This window comes from Doryrhamphus excisus, linkage group LG20 (genome assembly GCF_037039965.1).
Source record: "Doryrhamphus excisus strain RoL-2023G ecotype Guam linkage group LG20, RoL_Dexc_Guam_v1.1, whole genome shotgun sequence".
NCBI classification, from domain to species: domain Eukaryota; kingdom Metazoa; phylum Chordata; class Actinopteri; order Syngnathiformes; family Syngnathidae; genus Doryrhamphus; species Doryrhamphus excisus.
Window position 1 is genome coordinate 1,890,439 of NC_136376.1, and position 20,665 is coordinate 1,911,103.

General features: G+C 41.4%; 2 protein-coding genes across 7 annotated transcripts in view; one reads left to right on the forward strand and one right to left on the reverse strand.

Moving 5' to 3' along the window:
• LOC131107791 (transcription factor COE3) overlaps positions 1 to 14,852 on the forward strand; it is a 115,255-nt gene extending 100,403 nt beyond the window's left edge. For 3 of the 6 annotated variants that reach the window (XM_058058101.2, XM_058058103.2, XM_058058102.2), the window contains exons 12-16: positions 7,730 to 7,795; positions 7,957 to 8,128; positions 8,353 to 8,538; positions 10,504 to 10,671; positions 13,154 to 14,852. In XM_058058101.2, the coding sequence (XP_057914084.1) occupies positions 7,730 to 7,795; positions 7,957 to 8,128; positions 8,353 to 8,538; positions 10,504 to 10,671; positions 13,154 to 13,185 (624 nt within the window). In that variant the 3' untranslated portion in view covers positions 13,186 to 14,852. The remainder of the gene's footprint in view (positions 1 to 7,729; positions 7,796 to 7,956; positions 8,129 to 8,352; positions 8,539 to 10,503; positions 10,672 to 13,153) is intronic. The other 3 variants (XM_058058104.2, XM_058058105.2, XM_058058106.2) reach the window with 1 other exon arrangement.
• LOC131107793 (methylated-DNA--protein-cysteine methyltransferase) overlaps positions 1 to 20,665 on the reverse strand; it is a 108,861-nt gene that overhangs the window by 32,275 nt on the left and 55,921 nt on the right. The gene's annotated exons all lie outside the window — the stretch shown is intronic.

Below are 20,665 nucleotides of genomic sequence, written 5' to 3' on the forward strand. Positions count from 1 at the left end.
TTTTGTCTTAATATTTTGACTTTATGCTCAGAATATTATTTGTTTTCCAGCCATTCAAACTTTCTCCTTGTAATGATGACTTTATTCCCATAATGTTTAGATTTTATTCCCATAATGTTTAGATTTTATTCCCACAATGTTTAGACTTCATTCCCATGATGTTTAGATTTTATTCCCATAATATTTTGATTTTATTCCCATAATATTTAGATTTTATTCCCATAATGTTTAGATTTTATTCCCATAATATTTAGATTTTATTCCCATAATATTTAGATTTTATTCCCATAATATTTAGATTTTATTCCCATATTGTTTAGATTTTATTCCCATAATATTTAGATTTTATTCCCATAATATTTAGATTTTATTCCCATAATATTTAGATTTTATTCCCATAATGTTTAGACTTTATTCCCATTATGTTCATTTTTTTTCCTCAACCCAATTTTCCAAAATGTTCGACTCCTTTGGTTTGTTTCTCATACGTAGTATTTTGGCTTTAAGAAGAATCATGTATAAGAATCTCCCCCCGTCTCCTTGCTTTTTAAGATCTTGTTATAAAACAATTTTCTATTCATAACATAAAAAAGACAATTTATAATACCATTTTGTGCCCTCTGGCTGTAATGGACAAATAGACTGGATATCACATTATATCACACTCAATTTCTCTCTTCTGTAACAAATTAGATTCATTATGAAATTAAAAGTGGAAACTCAATATTGTTTTATTATTAAGCTGATTGCTGATTGTCTCATAATATTTTGACTTTATTCTTTAAACAATATTTAACATTGACATCTAAAACGATAAAATGATAACTTTATTTGTTGTTTTGTTTGTTTCTTAGAAAAAAATATATTTTTTCTCAAATATTTTTATTTGAGACTTTATTCTTTCTCATAATATTACAAGTTTAGACTTTAGACTTTTCTCAGTAAATTGTGACTTTTTGTCTTAATATTTTGACTTTATGCTCAGAATATTATTTGTTTTCCAGCCATTCAAACTTTCTCCTTGTAATGATGACTTTATTCCCATAATGTTTAGATTTTATTCCCATAATGTTTAGATTTTATTCCCATAATATTTAGATTTTATTCCCATAATATTTAGATTTTATTCCCATAATATTTAGATTTTATTCCCATATTGTTTAGATTTTATTCCCATAATATTTAGATTTTATTCCCATAATATTTAGATTTTATTCCCATAATATTTAGATTTTATTCCCATATTGTTTAGATTTTATTCCCATAATGTTTACATTTTATTCCCATAATGTTTAGACTTTATTCCCATTATGTTCATTTTTTTTCCTCAACCCAATTTTCCAAAATGTTCAACTCCTTTGGTTTGTTTCTCATACGTAGTATTTTGGCTTTAAGAAGAATCATGTATAAGAATCTCCCCCCGTCTCCTTGCTTTTTAAGATCTTGTTATAAAACAATTTTCTATTCATAACATAAAAAAGACAATTTATAATACCATTTTGTGCCCTCTGGCTGTAATGGACAAATAGACTGGATATCACATTATATCACACTCAATTTCTCTCTTCTGTAACAAATTAGATTCATTATGAAATTAAAAGTGGAAACTCAATATTGTTTTATTATTAAGCTGATTGCTTTGGATTCTTCACCCCCCCCCCCCCAAAATGAGCCTAAGCCCATTCTTTTCCAATTCCTGGCGTAATCCACCAGGAGAAAATATTACAAATGTGCTCATGTCAAGCAATTACCCATGTATTTAAATGAATCTCTCTTCCTGTGCTCTTTGAAGTACCTTCATCTAATGGCCCCCGTGCTTCTAAATGCATTCATTACCTCGGGCTACAGCTAACACAGTAATTGCCTTACACTTTTATAATGGCATTAGCACTCCCAGCTACATAACCTCGGCCCTCTTTTATTAACTGCCATAATATAAATACAACATCCGCTTTAATCTACTGCTGGAGGAATCGCATTTGGACTCATCATTTTTGCGGGCGCGTGTAAATCTCGGGTGATCTGTCACCCGCCTCGAGACAGTCGTTGAACACGGGACCTTTAACGGAGACAACAGCGGAAAATCGGTCACGCGTTTGTCAAGCCAACAAAAGAAATCATTTGAAGGGCTTTAATTGTTTCAATTTAGCACGCCGTGGTCTCGATACTACGTACATACGTCGCCATGACATGAAAGCCAATTACCGCTTATTCCGCAGCGCCGTTACGATTTACATGGAAATGCCCGAGCCCGAGCGCTATTCGGCGGTAATCGTATTCGCAGCGTGAGAAGACCACAAGACAACAAAAGCCGTTCGGGTGACTCTCATCATCATCATCGTCGTCGTCGTCGTTGTGCTCGGACGTGACGGGGGCCGCCACTTAAGCGCGTGAGGCGGCTCGGTTAGTTAAGACACCGCGCGGTAAACGACAGATTAAGGATGAGAGGCAATATCGTTTCCAGTCCTCCGCCTCCTCCTTCTTTTTTTTTTTTTTTTTTTTTCTCCCGCTTTTTTTTTCCCGAGCTGTCCTTATGTCACTGCTGCCGAGCGCCATATGGACAAGGAGCGAGCGGACGTTTTACGGGGGGAATGAAACATGGCTGCCGAAGCAGGCAGCTCTTAATTGCTTTAATTGTTGCTTAAAATTGAGAGCCATGTAGGAGATCTTGAAATATGATAGAATAGATTATTGGTAATTATTAACTTGGGGCAAAAAAAAAAAGCGACAGAAAGCCACTTTATCTCACTCAGCGAGCGCGAGAAGAACGCGTGGCGCCTGATGAGAACACATCAAGACAGCTGGTCCTCTCATTTAGCCTACCTGCCGCACGACAAGCGTAATTCTTTATTTGTATGCAAACTAGATGCATGCCACGTTGAGCGTACACACCAATTTCAGAGGTAAATGCCCGTTCTGGAAGCACCCATCCGCTAACTTGGGGCTGGATTAAGCGATATGTTTCTATAAGAAAGCATGGCGTACGCTGGAAGTGGCTTCGACTGTGATTCATCTTGATAAATCAGCGAGCGAGCGAGATCCAGGATGAAAGGGCCCGTAAACACACCGCACCGCGCACCGTGCGACGCACCACGCCAAGTCTTGGAGGTCGCTGTTTGAAGGCACGGAGGCTGTGTTTACATTCATTTACGGCAGCTGCCGTCTTAATCCCGCGGCCGCTATTGCCAAGTGATGGAACACTTCAGACAAATTACCGAGGCCCGGCGAAAAGAAAACACAGTCAATGTGACGAGAAAACAAACGCCATCTGAGACGTTTCTGCTGGCGGATTTGCATCGCTTTAAAGCGCCGCTTCTAAGAGGCCGGTCAACAAACGTCTGCCTTACAGCAGGTGACGACAAGCCGCCGTTCGCCCGCCACGATGATTCGCCTCTGTCAGATTGAACGCACTCGAGAAAAACAAAGAAGGCACAAGAGGTTTTTTTCCGGTGAGCATATTGCGAAAAAAAAAACAAAAAAAAAACCAAGTCCGCTTACTCGAGAGGGATTTAATTGTAAGCGGCGGATTCAAACCCAGCCACCTCGCCCGAGCGCCCCGGAACGAGGCCACATCGGCGGCCAAGTCCTCTTCGGTGTTAAGAGCCAAAGCGACACGGCTAATCCGCATTGTGGAGCGGGGGCGGGCGTGCAGACATGGATAAGACCACATCCTGAGCATCCGTGTCCCCGAGGCATCGGCGCCCGGCGCCCGGCTCCTCCTGGATGGGAAGCCATTTGTGAAGTCCTTTGCATCCGCCAGTCAAAGAGGTTAATTGAAAAATTCCTTAACGTCATTACAACAGAACTAGATTAACCCACAGCTAATTCACTTTATTGTTCTGAGGAGAGGCGACTCTCCGCTGAACTCTGGAAGCCCGGAATCAGGCGTGAGGTGTTGTTTTTTTTTTTTTTTTTTAAAGGACTACGCCGCTTTAATTAAGATAGGGAACATTATTCACAGCTCTGCATGCATGGGAGGAGCAAAGTAGTCTGCAAATGAAAGAACGGCGCCTCTTCGCTTCAAACGGGACTGCTCTTTATTTTGGCGCTGCGGAAAAGCGACGTGGGGCGGAACGCTGCGCCGCCATCACGTACCAAAGTGCCTAGGCGAAACGGCGGCTAAGGATTTGTAATCGATGATACTGTTGTCTTGATGTGTAGTGTCTTTCTGTTCGCCAGTGGGGGGGGGGGGGGGGGTGCTTCATCCTGGGTGGCGACGTCCCTCGCTTTGTGTAAATAGTCTATAATCCATTTTCTATGCCGCTTATCCGTACGTTGGAGCCTATCCCGGTTGTCTTCGGGCGAGAGAGGCGCAGCGCACCCTGGGCTCATCGCCAGCCAATCACAGATAGTGTATAATCAACACAGGAAGTCACAAAAAAATAGTGACTGCGGTGTTACCATCTTCCTACTCCTTTTTGTCCCTCGTTTATCACTGTTAATTGGGTCCAGACGTGACTGCAATCAGTGAATCTCTAACTAACACGCTTGCGGTGTTACCATCTTCGTACTCCTTTTCGTCCCTCGTTTATCACTGTTAATTGTGTCCAGACGTGACTGCGATCAGTGAATTTCTAACTAACACGCTTGCGGTGTTACCATCTTCGTACTCCTTTTCGTCCCTCGTTTATCACTGTTAAAAATTTGGGTCCAGACGTGACTGCGATCAGTGAATCTCTAACTAACACGCTTGCGGTGTTACCATCTTCGTACTCCTTTTCGTCCCTCGTTTATCACTGTTAATTGGGTCCAGACGTGACTGCGATCAGTGAATCTCTAACTAACACGCTTGCGGTGTTACCATCTTCGTACTCCTTTTCGTCCCTCGTTTATCACTGTTAATTGTGTCCAGACGTGACTGCGATCAGTGAATTTCTAACTAACACGCTTGCGGTGTTACCATCTTCGTACTCCTTTTCGTCCCTCGTTTATCACTGTTAATTGTGTCCAGACGTGACTGCGATCAGTGAATTTCTAACTAACACGCTTGCGGTGTTACCATCTTCGTACTCCTTTTCGTCCCTCGTTTATCACTGTTAAAAATTTGGGTCCAGACGTGACTGCGATCAGTGAATCTCTAACTAACATGCTTGCGGTGTTACCATCTTCCTACTTCTTTTCGTCCCTCGTTTATCACTGTTAATTGTGTCCAGACGTGACTGCGATCAGTGAATCTCTAACTAACACGCTTGCGGTGTTACCATCTTCATACTCCTTTTCGTCCCTCGTTTATCACTGTTAATTGTGTCCAGACGTGACTGCGATCAGTGAATTTCTAACTAACACGCTTGCGGTGTTACCATCTTCCTACTCCTTTTCGTCCCTCGTTTATCACTGTTAATTGGGTCCAGACGTGACTGCGATCAGTGAATTTCTAACTAACACGCTTGCGGTGTTACCATCTTCCTACTCCTTTTCGTCCCTCGTTTATCACTGTTAATTGTGTCCAGACGTGACTGCGATCAGTGAATCTCTAACTAACAGGCTTGCGGTGTTACCATCTTCGTACTCCTTTTCGTCCCTCGTTTATCACTGTTAATTGTGTCCAGACGTGACTGCGATCAGTGAATTTCTAACTAACACGCTTGCGGTGTTACCATCTTCGTACTCCTTTTCGTCCCTCGTTTATCACTGTTAATTGTGTCCAGACGTGACTGCGATCAGTGAATTTCTAACTAACACGCTTGCGGTGTTACCATCTTCGTACTCCTTTTCGTCCCTCGTTTATCACTGTTAATTGGGTCCAGACGTGACTGCGATCAGTGAATCTCTAACTAACACGCTTGCGGTGTTACCATCTTCCTACTCCTTTTCGTCCCTCGTTTATCACTGTTAATTGTGTCCAGACGTGACTGCGATCAGTGAATCTCTAACTAACACGCTTGCGGTGTTACCATCTTCGTACTCCTTTTCGTCCCTCGTTTATCACTGTTAATTGTGTCCAGACGTGACTGCGATCAGTGAATCTCTAACTAACACGCTTGCGGTGTTACCATCTTCGTACTCCTTTTCGTCCCTCGTTTATCACTGTTAATTGTGTCCAGACGTGACTGCGATCAGTGAATTTCTAACTAACACGCTTGCGGTGTTACCATCTTCGTACTCCTTTTCGTCCCTCGTTTATCACTGTTAATTGTGTCCAGACGTGACTGCGATCAGTGAATCTCTAACACGCTTGCGGTGTTACCATCTTCGTACTCCTTTTCGTCCCTCGTTTATCACTGTTAATTGGGTCCAGACGTGACTGCGATCAGTGAATCTCTAACTAACACGCTTGCGGTGTTACCATCTTCCTACTCCTTTTCGTCCCTCGTTTATCACTGTTAAAAATTTGGGTCCAGACATGACTGCGATCAGTGAATTTCATTGTTAAAGCCCTGTAGAACTAACACACTTGTACTCACAAGGGTTGCGGGGGGTCCTGGAGCCTATCCCAGCTGGGGCACACCATGGACTGGTCGCCAGCCAATCACAGATAGTGTATAATCAACGCAGGAAATCACAAAAAAATAGTGACTGCGGTGTTACCATCTTCCTACTCCTTTTCGTCCCTCGTTTATAATCAACGCAGGAAATCACAAAAAAATAGTGACTGTGGTGTTACCATCTTCCTACTCCTTTTCGTCCCTCGTTTATCACTGTTAATTGTATCCAGACGTGACTGCGATCAGTGAATTTCTAACTAACACGCTTGCGGTGTTACCATCTTCCTACTCCTTTTCGTCCCTCGTTTATCACTGTTAAAAAATTGGGTCCAGACGTGACTGCGATCAGTGAATTTCTAACTAACACGCCTGCGGTGTTACCATCTCCCTACTCCTTTTCGTCCCTCATTTATCACTGTTAAAAATTTAAAAAGTAAGAAGTCAAAAATGTACCACTTCCACACAGAATGGAAGTACAAGTTCTCCTTCACTCTACCAAGTCGGTCCATAAACTCCTTAATATCTTGTGAATGTAACATTACTGACCAGAGTACTGCATATGACTTATATCAATATTTGACAGATAATATACCAGTATGTACCGCCAAACAGTCATCATTTATTAATAAAGGATAATAATAGGAACCTTTGGGTTTGAGTACATTGCTACATGTTATTTTGTGAATTCAACCCCCCCAAAAGCGCCAACAACGCTCCTTTTATGTCATATAAGCTACATATTAACCAAACTACAAGTTATTATTATTGTTATTAACATTGTTACGCCCAATAACTATGTTACTGGTGTAGTGACACCAGCTAGCGACTCGCTAGCTAGGGACTAGCCTGGTGCTACATGGTCACAGCATGAATATAAAACCATAAAACCTTGTCGGAGGTTTTTGGAGGTCTTTTAATAGCGGGCTTCATAGGCGGAATATGCGTGTCCCATTGGATGCATTCTCAGTTGCCTCTTTTTAGCTGTTTTATGTCTTTATAACAAACAGAAAAGAGGGTCATGTGTTCATGTCTGACATAAAAAAAACACTCGGACACACAAAGTGAGCTTGAACTCCTCAACAGCGCTAGAAAGGAATCCCTGGTAGGAATCTGTCCATAGTGTCCCAAGGCTAAAAGAACCAAGAGTGGATTCTTTGTTTGCACACTCGACTAGTTCGGACTGTTCGGTTATACGACGGCCACGGTATCCTACATCGGAGCGTGATATGGCGCCGACTAGGAATAGACGTACTGTTAGCGTATGGCCGTTTAACGCTTTCTCCGCCTTTGTCTTGCATCATCAGGAGGTGCTACTGAAGAGGGCGGCTGACCTCGTGGAGGCCCTGTATGGGATGCCCCACAACAATCAGGTCTGTATGCGCACCGCCGCCAGCATCACCATAGGAACCAGATGCGAGTTTAACCGTATAGCCGTGAACCCTCGCATCAAAGCTGACGTGCAGCTTTAAAAAAGGAAACTTGGGAAGAAAAAAAAACCAACATCGCCTTTTTCCTCCACTGCGCTTCTCAGGAGATCATTCTGAAGAGGGCAGCTGACATCGCCGAGGCCTTGTACAGCGTTCCCCGCAACCACAACCAGATCCCCTCTCTCGCCAACACAGCCTCCCACGGCATGATGGGAGTCAACTCCTTCAGCAGCCAGCTAGCAGTCAACGTGTCTGAGTCACAAGGGAACGACCAAGGTACGCCATTCCGAAGTCAGGGGAGCAGCTGCAGAGGTTAGCGGAAGGGAATTTTTTGTTGTTTTTTTCCCCTCGTTAAAAAGGATAGAAATCCACATTTCTGAATAACTGCTCCATTTCCGCAACAATGAAGTTTAAAGCGCTGGTCTTATTAAAGCGCCATCTGCATGTATAAAAACCGTTTGACTGCAGCCGTAAAACGTCCTTTCTCCGTCCCCATCCAGTGGGCTACAGCCGGAACACCAGCAGCGTGTCCCCCCGGGGCTACATCTCCAGCAGCACCCCCCAGCAGTCCAGCTACAACACCGTCAGCAACAGCATGAATGGCTACGGCAACGCCGGCATGAACCTGGGAGTGCCAAGCTCCCCGGGGTTCCTCAACGGATCCTCTGCCAACTCCCCATATGGAAGTGAGTAGCTCGCCGCCGCCGCCACCGCCGCCGCACGCCGTCCTCGTGCTAAACCGTTGCTGATTGAATTCCTGCTACCGTGTTCCGTTTCGCTTCCCTGAATCGCTGGCGACAGCCCTCTGCTGCTAATGTCGGGGTGTCCAAACCTTGTCCAGCGGGGCCATGAAGTGACAAATGAATGAACGCCAGGGCCGCTTTTTTTCCCCCGAATATTTCCACTTTCTTCTCAAATTATCCTCCTAAATTTGCTTCTCGTAATATTTGAACTTTATTCCCATAATATTATAACTTTGTTTGTCATAATATTACATCTTTTCACAAAAAAAATCTTTAATATGCTATTAGCTGCTAATAAAATGACAATATTTTTCCCTACAATATTGAGAGTTTATTCTCATAAAATAGTGCCTTTTTGTGTCTTAATATTTAGACTTTATTCTTGTAAAATGACCAAAATTTCCCCCATTTTTGCCATTGGAATATTCTCATATTTTGATTTTCTTCTTGAAACATCATAACTTTTTCCGCAACCTAGTTTCCCAAAAATGACTTTTACTTTTTCATAATATTATGACTTTTTTTCTTTACTATTTCAACTCTATAATACTAAAATAACAATTTTTTTTCCTCATGATATTCAGAGTTCTTCTCTTAATTCCGAATATCCTCATCATATTTTGACTTTTTCCACAACCACGTTTTCCAAAAATTAAAATTAATTTGTTGTTTTTCTTAATAACATGACTTTATTTACTATTTTGATGCTACTAAAATGATGATATTTTTCCTCATAATATTACTGCATTATTCTTGTATAAGTACAACTTTTTTCATAAATTTTTCTTTTTTTTCCCCCTCAGAATATTTCAAATTTCGTTAAATTACAGCAGTTTTTTCCATTTCTGCTGGTGGTTTTTTCCCCCCAACAATTTAAGCTTTCTTCTTGTAACTATTATTCTCATCATTATGAATATTCCTATAATATTTTTACTTCATTCATGGAAAATATTTTTTTTCTTCAATATTTCAACTTTATGCTAGTAAAATGATTTTTTTTCACCATTTATGCTTTTGTTTTTTTTTTTTTAACTTTCTTCTTGTAAATTATTCTTACAATAATTGACATATTCTTGTAAAATGACTGCTGATTTTTCTATTTTTGTTGTTTTTTCAAAAATTATTTTTTCATTTTGTTGTTATAATACGTTTTAAGAACGTTTCCCCAGCAGAAAATGGCCCCCAGGCCGCACTTTGGACACCCCTGTGCTGCTTCCCTCACGTCTCCCAACCAACTATGTTGGAAGCAATTGTTGATAGTACTTTATTATTATTATTTTATTATTATGAGGATGTAAATGACATTTATTGTGCTCGCATTGATTTTTACTTATTTTTACTTATTTTTAATAAATAAGTAAATAATAGCAGGGCCACCATGCTGTGTATTGGCCTGACAAATAATAACACATAACAAAGAAGGGGTGCATTTTTTGGCAACTTTTCATCCAGTTTTGTGCAGTTTTGCTTCCAAAATCCGGACGGTGGTGAAAAAAAAAATGAGGATCTGATTGCGAACGAACGCACACACAGTAATATCCCGCTTCAGCGGTTCCACATAAACGGGATGACTTTATGAAAGAGGCTTATGTTTTGTTTGTGATGTGATTTGCGGACGTGTTTTCTGAAAGGTTGGACACCCAAATCTGACATTTTGGCATCATCAGGTGAGTATCTATGAAGGTTAGCTGAGCCAGACGACTTGTTGATGAGGGGGTTCGGAAATAATCATCATGTGCCCCCCTCCCCTTCACCCTCTTCTTTCGACCCGACCCGACAGTAACGCTCCCCCAGCCTTACCTCGACTGCCCCCTCCCTCTCTAGCACTACTCACAGCACGTTCTCACTCTCACCCCCCCCCCCCCCCCCCCCCCCCCGCTGCCCTCTCCCTCCCTGTCGTCTCCGCAGTTAAACAAAAGAGCGCCTTCGCCCCTGTGGTCCGACCCCAGGCCTCCCCACCCCCCTCCTGCACCAGCGCCAACGGCAACGGACTGCAAGGTGAGCCCCCCTCACCCCCTCATCCTTTCCCTACGGACTACTGGTCAGATACCGCTGCTCAGGCCTCTGTCCGGTTTGGTGAGGGATTAATCATTACACATATATGCATTATGACAGGCCAATTTACACCTCATTCACGCACACACGCACACACAAACACGCACACACACACACTCCCGACGCAACACCCTCGTCGCCCTTTGGTACGGATGATCCCCCTCCGAAAGAACCCCGCCACAATTGTTTGGGTAATTATGTTTATTAGGTTTTGTGCGCGTGTCACCGCCGACGTGATTGGTTTGAAAACAAGCAAAGCCGCGGCGTCGCGCGCCCCAAGATTAATAACATCGGGCTTAATGAAGTGGGAAATTAAAGTTCATCTTGCTACACGTTCGTACTTATTAATACATGTTGTGCAGAAATTAATGAGCAATGCCTCGCCATCATCATCTGCGCTGGCAAACTTAAAAGCATCCCAAGCATGACTCTACAAATACACTCGCAGCCATATCCTCGTACATCATCGCCGCCACTTCACTGCTCGCCTAATTGTTCAAACGTGCAAAAGTGGCGCCTGTGTACAAACTCTGCCGGGGTGAGGCCCCCACGCTAATGATGTCCCCGGCAGATGGTCTCGCCCGAGATTCCTTTCATCATCTTTCTCGGAGAACGTGGGCATGACGCCGTAGAAATCAAGAGACTAAATATCGATATGGCAATGTGTCTCCACCGGAAACCAGCCTTTTCTCACTCTTATGGGCCTGCAAGGCGACGCACAGCAGCTGTTATGGAACATTCTGGTGACGTAATTGACCGCCAAACATGAAAATGTCAATGTGTCTCCACCAGAAACCAGCTTTAGCTTTTTCTCACTCTTATGGGCCTGCAAGGCGAAGCATAGCAGCTGTTATGGAACATTCTGGTGACGTAATTGACCGCCAAACATGAAAACGTCAATGTGTCTCCACCGGAAACCAGCTTTAGCTTTTTCTCACTCTTATGGGCCTGCAAGGCGACGCACAGCAGCTGTTATGGAACATTCTGGTGACGTAATTGACCGCCAAACATGAAAACGTCAATGTGTCTCCACCGGAAACCAGCTTTAGCTTTTTCTCACTCTTATGGGCCTGCAAGGCGAAGCATAGCAGCCGTTATGGAACATTCTGGTGACGTAATTGACCGCCAAACATGAAAACGTCAATGTGTCTCCACCGGAAACCAGCTTTAGCTTTTTCTCACTCTTATGGGCCTGCAAGGCGAAGCATAGAAGCCGTTATGGAACATTCTGGTGACGTAATTGACCGCCAAACGTGAAAACGTCAATGTGTCTCCACCGGAAACCAGCCTTAGCTTCTTCTCACTCTTATGGGCCTGCAAGGCGGAGCATAGTAGCCGTTATGGAACATTCCGGTGATGTAATTGACCACCAAATGTGAAAACGGCAATGTGTCTCCACTGGAAATCAGCCTTAGATTTTTCTCACTCTTATGGGCCTGCAAGGCAAAGCACAGCAGCCGTAATGGAATATTTTGGTGACATAATTGACCGCCAAACGTGAAAACGGCAATGTGCCTCCACCGGAAACCAGCCTTAGCTTCTTCTCACTCTTATGGGCCTGCAAGGCTAAGCATAGCAGCCGTTATGGAACATTCCGGTGACGTAATTGACCGCCAAACGTGAAAACGGCCACTCTTTTAGGAACCCAGGACCACTCCCAACCCGGGCAGGCCCATTCAACGTTTCCACGCACAGCATAGTCAAACGACCGTAAAACACACAATCGTATTTGAGCAAAAAAATCGCCATCATTCATGGTTGAAGTCGAAGAATTGAAATATAGACATTAAAATATACAAAATTATCATTAAAAGTACAAAAATCTGCATTAAGGTTAAGTTACTTCAATAATAAAGTCAAAATATTAAAAGAAAAAAATATTATGAGCCATTTTAGTAGCATAAACTTGAGATAACAAAGAAAAAAATGTCGTAATATTATGAGAAACGTCAATTAAATTGGTCGGTTTGGGTTCTAATGTTATGAGAATAAAATGCAAATATTCTGGGAATAAAATCGGAATTCCAAGCACAAAAAAATCTACAAGAAGAATGTTTTATGACTTTTTATCTCAGAATTTTTATCTCATACTTTCGACTTATTATCTCAGAATTTGGAATTGTTACCTCATAATTCCGACTTAGCATTGGGATAACGAGCGTCCATAGAAAAGAGCAAAGCTGGTACTAGTACTAGTACTGGTCTCTACTGTACTGTACTGTAAATATGTAAATATATGTTAGCATATCTCCATGTGTTGCTTTACAAAATATCAACGTTGGTTAATACGCCGTCCTCGTTGGAAACGTTTTAAAGTTTTCATTGCTAATGAAAGTCGATAATTGGAGAGATGGGGGTTTCACTGATAGTACATTACACACACACACACACACACACACACACACACACATGTATGTCATTTGATGATATTAATCTCCAGAAGTGTTTGAAGCGGAATAAAACTAATGACCTCTTTCTTCTCCCCCCCCCCCCCCCTCCCCAGCCATGTCCGGCCTCGTGGTCCCGCCAATGTAAAATGCACTTTTTCAGCACCAGTCTACTACCACTTTCACGGGACAAGCCCCCCGCCCCCTCCGGCCCCCCACCCCAGCACACAGCGGGTGTATAATGTATAGTCGACTGCTTGTTCTCTTTTTCAAGATGGAGGTTAAAAAAAAAAAAGTCAAAATGACAATGAAGGCTCTCACCGGGAATGTTTTTTTTTTCTCCCTCTGGAACTTTTTTTGTGTGTTTTTTTTTTTTTTTTTTTTTTCTCCACTTCCTCCTCCGGGATGATGAAGGGTTTATTTTGTATACCTGCGTTGAATACTGGAAGGGACTGACCGTTGTACAGTTGCAAAAACAAAACACTGATGTACAGTACAGCTTTTTGCTTTCCTCCTCTTCCACTCTGTCCACACACACACACACAAAAAACGCACACAAAACACACACAAACACACAACAGTGTGCATCTTTATAATGTGACTTTTTTTTTTTTGTATTTTCAACGTGTGCAGGGACGGACGAGCACACAACGGGAGGGGGCGAGACAGTTTGAAGTGAAATGATAAGAGATCTACAGTACAGTATAAAGGACGGGAATGGAATAATAAATAAGGTGGGGGGGCGGGCGTATCATGTTTCATTCCTGCATTTTAACTTAAATTTTGTAATTTATTGTAGCTAGGAAAATCATCTTGACGGAAAAAAAAAATAAAAATAAAACAAAACTCCTGTCGGACTGAAGAAGCACACTGATGTGTCGAACCCACGGCCGTGTTGATGAATATGATGATGTACTTCCATGTCTAGAGCTTCCTTTTATTAAGCAAGTGTGTTTTGCCATGTTTTTTCCAACTCTTTTGCTAGCACTGTATATTAATGCATTCCTAGGCTACTGTGAAGTCTGTTTCTTGTTGATGAGGAGCAGCCTCCCTCCTTCTATAGCTCCGACTTCCCTTATGTGTTTTATATGTGGTTTCAACAAACAAAACAAACAAAAAAAAAAACAATTGTAGACTATTGTGATATTGCCAAACTTGTGCTAAATATTTATACATCTGTCTTTTTCATGTTCTTTTAGATCAACACTAAGAAAAATGTTGCAAAAAAAAAAAAAAAAAAAAGAAGGAATCCATTGAGAATGTAGGCGTGCAGTAGTTCCATCGTCATATTTCTGTTCCAACACACACTTGCGCTCACTGAGGGAAATTTTGTAACATATCAACTATAAATAATGTATTTATCTGGGAAAATTTTGTATATTGCTTTTCATTATGTATGTATTAATCGTCATGCCCTTAATATAGTGATGCAGCACAGATAATTCAGCCAAGAAATGTTGCCTTCATTTCTCTTTTGGTTTTTGTATGGATGCGATGCAATGTGCGTATATTTCACCTGTATTCGCCACAAACTTGTGTTACTCGTAAAGACTCTCGTCCAATTTTACTTTCTATCTTGTTTTTTTTTTTTTTTTTTTTTTTAAAGGGGAAGTCAAACTTCATTGTTTATTTTTATATTGATTTTAAATTATCTATACAGACCATTTTGGAGAAAACTTTGTTGGTTGTATTGTCAAATAAATTGTTTGTGACCCATATGATAGTTGTTAAGATCCAATAGAGACTAATGTGCATGAGGGACAACCTTGGAGATATATAAAAAAAAAAAAAAAAAAAAAAAACACAAGAGAAAAAGCAACAAATCAACACTCCATTTGTGGTTGTATTATTTTCTGTTTTGTAGAATGTAAAGAAGTCATTTTTACTCGCCACTTATGACTCCTATGCCACATAGCTTACACGTGTTTACAGGGGAGAACAATTAAAAACATTTGGAATGGAAAGAGACATCATGTTGTTCCTAAAGCTGTGACTCCTGCTCCTCGAGCCGCCGATGACTCGGGTCCCGAGACCAGACCATAGACCAGACCATAGACCACCGGGTCTGCAACAGTTCTCAAAGTCAAATTGGGCCCCGCCATATTATTATATGTGGCCAGTAATTATAAAATATTTTTTTATTAGTTTAATATATATAAAATATTTTTATATATTTTATTAACAACATGCTTTATTTTTTATATTTATGATATAACAAAATTATTTATATATTTAATTTTTTAATCATATTTAAATTAAGTAACAATAAAATATGTTTTTAAAAATCAAAGTTTTTTTAATCAAATCCAATTTTTAAAATGTAATATGAAAAATAAATAAATAAATAATAATGGTGTTGATGAATTACTGTATATTAATTAATTATTATCATAAGAATGATCCAAGTTGTATACAAAAATTTGGCACCAAGACTTCTTTCAATGTTGCTAAACGTGTCGTAATGTGACCAGGCTATGATAAGCTAATATGGTGGTGGCCCTCTGGGGCCCAACCAAAAGGCAATGCGGCCCACGGGGGCCCCCGGTCTACGAGGAGACCAGACCAGATTTGAACTTTTAAGAAAAGTCCAAATGAAAAAACATCCAAAGTAACTACTAATATTATTTCTACTATGTTTCAACTATGGTGTGTATGCTAGCTTGTTGACATTATCTATACGTGGCTAATGTTCCTAGCTTGTTGACATTAGCCACACTTACATGAGGAGTTTTTCTCTTTCCGAATGACCTTTCCAAAAACAATGGTATCCATGGAAAGGAATATTCCAATCTCTTGTCTACATGCGCCGATATAATCCAACAGAATAGTCCATGGGGCATGCCCAGTAAAATGTAAACATCAACATCACGTGATACCGACTTCCCCAAGTTTTTCATTCACTTGTTGGAATAACGGTTTTTCATCCCTCCAGTCTTGAAATTTAGTTTGGATCCAAAACAAACTTTCCTTAGCAGTCCAGTGCCGATTGCTCGCCTCCATTTTTAAAACCGAAGAACGTCTCGAGCTGCGTGTTACGTCATAAAGAACGCACCCCGGATAAATTTAAACAGGAAAAGATCAAATTCAATCTTGCTAATATTTCATAATTAAACTCGGGACATGTTTTATATAGATATATATTTTCTTTTTATGAAAAAAGTATAGAAGCGTTTAGATTCTGTTCCACAGATGGCGCTAATGCACACGAAAGCTGCTTGCCAACCGCCAATAAACAACAGAAGAAGAAAAACAACACGAAGAACAACTGTCCGTTTGAGCGGGTACAAGATACCTCAATCGGATTGGAAAAAGGAATATTCCACCCCCGGGAATCCGGCACTTTTCTTTGGGAATGAGGTGTATACAAAGGTTATATTCTTTCCGTTTGAGCAAATAAACCGAATGGAATTGGAATATTTGGGTCCATGTATACGTGGATAATGTAAACTGATCCTGAACGGCGCTACTAAGTCATTTTTAGTCATGGCTTTTGAGTCTTCCGTATAGATGATGATATAGATTACATGTTTAACTGGTGAGAAATTGAAAAAAAAAAACACGTCCGGAGATGCTTTTACTCCTACGCTTTATCATGAAAACATCAAATGTGGAACAGGAAGGGAAACGTTCCTGACGTCAGCTCTTGAGATGCTGTTACTCCAGCTCCGACATAGTGAAGTCCAAGTCGTTTTTACTCAGAACTTGTGTTTCCAGGGAAGAACATTTGGAATAAAAGAGAATAATTCCGCTTATGGCGCCGCCATGCATGTAGCATATAGTCCATGTTTACAAAAAATGTTCCTAAAGTCACCTCCAGAGACGCTTTTACTCCGCCTCTTGACATTGCGAGCTCCTCCTGTACTGCACTTGAAAGCATCATTGTAGTCATTCATAAACGGCCTTTTTTTTAAATTCAAACGAGGCTGATTGAAATCCCTCATTTCATTGCATTAAGCCGGCGAGTTAATAAAGAATCGATACATTGAAAGCGCAAGGTTATCCTTTGTCTATAAGCGCCGCTATCGTTTTGAACCCCTTCTCGTTGGAGCGCTGAAAGGCGGCGGTGAAATCTATACTCATCAAGTGGGTCACACAGAAGGATAGAAGTGTTTCAGGATGGGAGGGGGGACAAGAAGGGGGGTCTCCCTAAAAACAAGAGAGCATCTTATCAGGCGTCCTGAACGCGTACTCGGAGAAGCAGGTCACAAAATGTCAATTTCCCATCAAGGCAACATTGTCCGACGCCACCTCGGCTTTAATGCGCAATTAACGCGGCGGCAACCTGAGTGGCAATCAGCATATCGCCGCTTATTATGACCCCGCCGCCGCCATCGCCGACGCAGATAGTCGACGCAGGGCCCTGCTGATAGCGCGGAAGGACACGCCGCCGCTCAAAAGAGCAATTTAATTTTTAGCCCCTGATCGCCTCCCGCCGTGGAATCGTCCCTTCCCGATAATTCCAAAGCGTGCGATAACAATAGCTTCCTGACGCGGCATTATCTGCTGCAGGTACCGCCGCCCGTCTGCCGCCCTCGCTCCTATTCAACACACATGTGGCCGCAGCACGGATGTCTAGGCTGGAGTCCGTGTTTGCTTTTTATTAGGCTGCGTCACCTCTCCGTTTTAGTTTTCTGCTCTGGAGTTTTGTAGAAGATCAGCATATGACAGTTTACCAAAGTCTCACGCCGCATTTGGTTGCACTTCCTGTTCTATGGTTAGCGTCACAATTTCCAACAATCGAAGCTCCTACCCTCTCACAAGATTATAAGAGGATTGGGGTCACACTGGACATAAAATAATGAAAGATTACTAAGAAAATAAAACATTTGGTTCCACTTCCTGTTCTATGGTTCTCATCACACACAATGGCTTTGCATAATATTCTAAAAATAAACAGTGAACATGAAAAAAGGATGAAGGCCAAACAGAAAAAAAATTAAAAAAAAAGGATTCAGAAAAAGATGTATGATGGTTTACCAGAACCGTTCCTGCCACTTCCTGTTCTATGGTTAGCGTCACAATTTCAGACAATGGGAGACCCTACTCTCTCACAATATTATGAGAGGATTGGGGTCATACTGAATATAAAATAATGAAAGATTACTAAAAAAACAACAACGTAGGTTCCACTTCCTGTTCTATGGTTCTCATCACACACAATGGCTTTGCATCATATTCTAAAAATAAACGGTCAACATGACAAAAGAGGATTAAGGCCAAACGGAAAAAAAATTGAAAAAAAAGAATTCAGAAAAAGATGTATGATGGTTTACCAGAACCGTTCCTGCCACTTCCTGTTCTATGGTTAGCGTCACAATTTCAGACAATCTGAGCTCCTACCCTCCCACAAAATCCACAAGATTATGAGAGGATTGGGGGTCACACTGATCATAAAATAAGGAAAGATTACAAAAAAACTCCAGTAGGTTCCACTTCCTGTTCTATGGTTCTCATCACACACAATGGCTTTCAATGGTTTGCATCATATTCTAAACATAACATGGAATTTTTTTTAAAAAAAAGGTTCCGCAAAAGATGTATCATGGTTTACCAGAACCATTCCTGCCACTTCCTGTTCTATGGTTCTCATCACACACAATGTCTTTCAATGGCTTTGCATCATATTCTAAAAATAAACCGTGAACATGACAAAAGAGGATTAAGGCCAAACGGAAAAAAATAAAAAAAAGTTCAGAAAAAGATGTATGGTTTACCAGAACCGTTCCTGCAAAAAAAAACAGTAGGTTCCACTTCCTGTTCTATGGTTCTCATCACACACAATGGCTTTCAATGGTTTGCATCATATTCTAAACATAAAACGGAAAAAAATGAAAAAAAGGTTAAAAAAAAGATGTATGATGGTTTACCAGAACCGTTCCTGCCACTTCCTGTTCTATGGTTCTCATCACACATAATGGCTTTCAATGTTTTTTTCTAAAAATAAACCGTGAACATGACAAAAGAGGATTAAGGTCATTTTCAAAAAATGAAAAAAAAGGTTCAGAAAAAGAACTGTTCCTGACACTTCCTGTTCTATGGTTATCGTCACAAAAAAATTATTGTTTATGTTCATTGTCTTATTTTAAATAATAACAATAAAAATGATTATTTTTCAAGTAAAAGGACAACGGCCAGACATTAAACGTCCAGTGAAAGAATGCCAGATGTTCCCGAGCACGTGCTGCCCTACATTACGTCGGCTCGCTGCATGAAATTGTAAGAACAAGCAAATAAATAAACGTAAAACAACAAAAGTTAGCAGGCTGAGAAATGTTGCAGCAGAAAAGTGCGGCGTGGGAGCGGAGCTGTAAATGAAAGGCGGCGCACGGCGGGAGGAACAATGGCCAGCTGAGCAGAAAAAAGGAGGAGACAAGTTGCCAGGGTGGAAGTACAATCAAAAATGACATGTTTGCTCAGTTGTTGCCAATTTTAAGCGCTCTGAGGCAAGGCTGGAGGTGCGCTAAGATGGTCTCAGCAGGTTCCTCTGTGCCCGAGCAGCTCGGCCACGCCACTCAATCATTCTGAGAGCCTCTTTATTGGAGAACTCTAATGGCCACCCTCCGCCATGATCTTAATGTGTGCATTAAATATTTATAAATCCCGGGTCAATAATGCCCCATAACCAGAGCCCGACAGACCCCCACCGCACCATGTGGCCCAACCCCCCTCGCTCCCTCTCGCTCTCAAACGCGGGCAAAAAGGTCACGGGGTCAGGCAATCAAAAGGGAGCGCGTCCATATGTTGCCACTCTTATCAAGACTTTGCTGGGCGCTGCTTATCTGTCAAAGGAGAGAAATATTGAAAGCAATATCGATCTTAACTTGACTTGCCCACGGCCACGCTTCAAACATCTGCTCGTGTGGATTGTTAGCTTTGAAAGGAGAAAAAGCTCCTTTTAGCGTTAGAATCCTGTGCAGGCGTATTGACCATCTCTGTCTGGCCAGCAGCAGCAGCAGCAGCACTGCTAGCACGGCTAGTAGCGCTTATTAGCACTCGGTACGTCTTTGTCCGTCCCCTGGCGGGACACTTTTATCAACCCGACAGGTGCTTGCATAAAACTAAAATGAAGCAAAATTACTCATCATTTAAAGAAATGGATGCATCCACCCCGGTTAGCGTTTTAAGTTAAAACATGTACACCTCAGTTTACGTACATTTTCCGTCCCGTGTCTTGTTGTGTTAATAATATGCTATGTGAGTGTAAGTGTGTACTTAATGTTTTGTTTTGTTTTTTGTTTGTTTTAGCACAAAACGTCCTTAGCTTCTGACAAAGACACAAAGCTAGCTAACAAAACGACCCCAGCGGGACACCTTTATCAACCCGACAGGTGATTGGATAAAACTAAAATTAAGCAAAATTACTCATCATTTAAAGAAACGGATGTAGACACCCCCCCCCATTAGATTTTATATAGAATAAAATGCAGAAAACAATGAATTTTTTGTTGATGCACACTTTCTGTTACTGATTCCTTTTACTGACTCACTTTTACTGAGTCACTGAAGCGAACCGGGTCATCGATTCACTCAAATCACCCGTCACCGAGTGGCAGGGTACATAAACACGCCCCAGTATATTTATTACCCGGCTCGTAGGGCTGAGTAAGTCGACTTTCAGAATCCAGTGG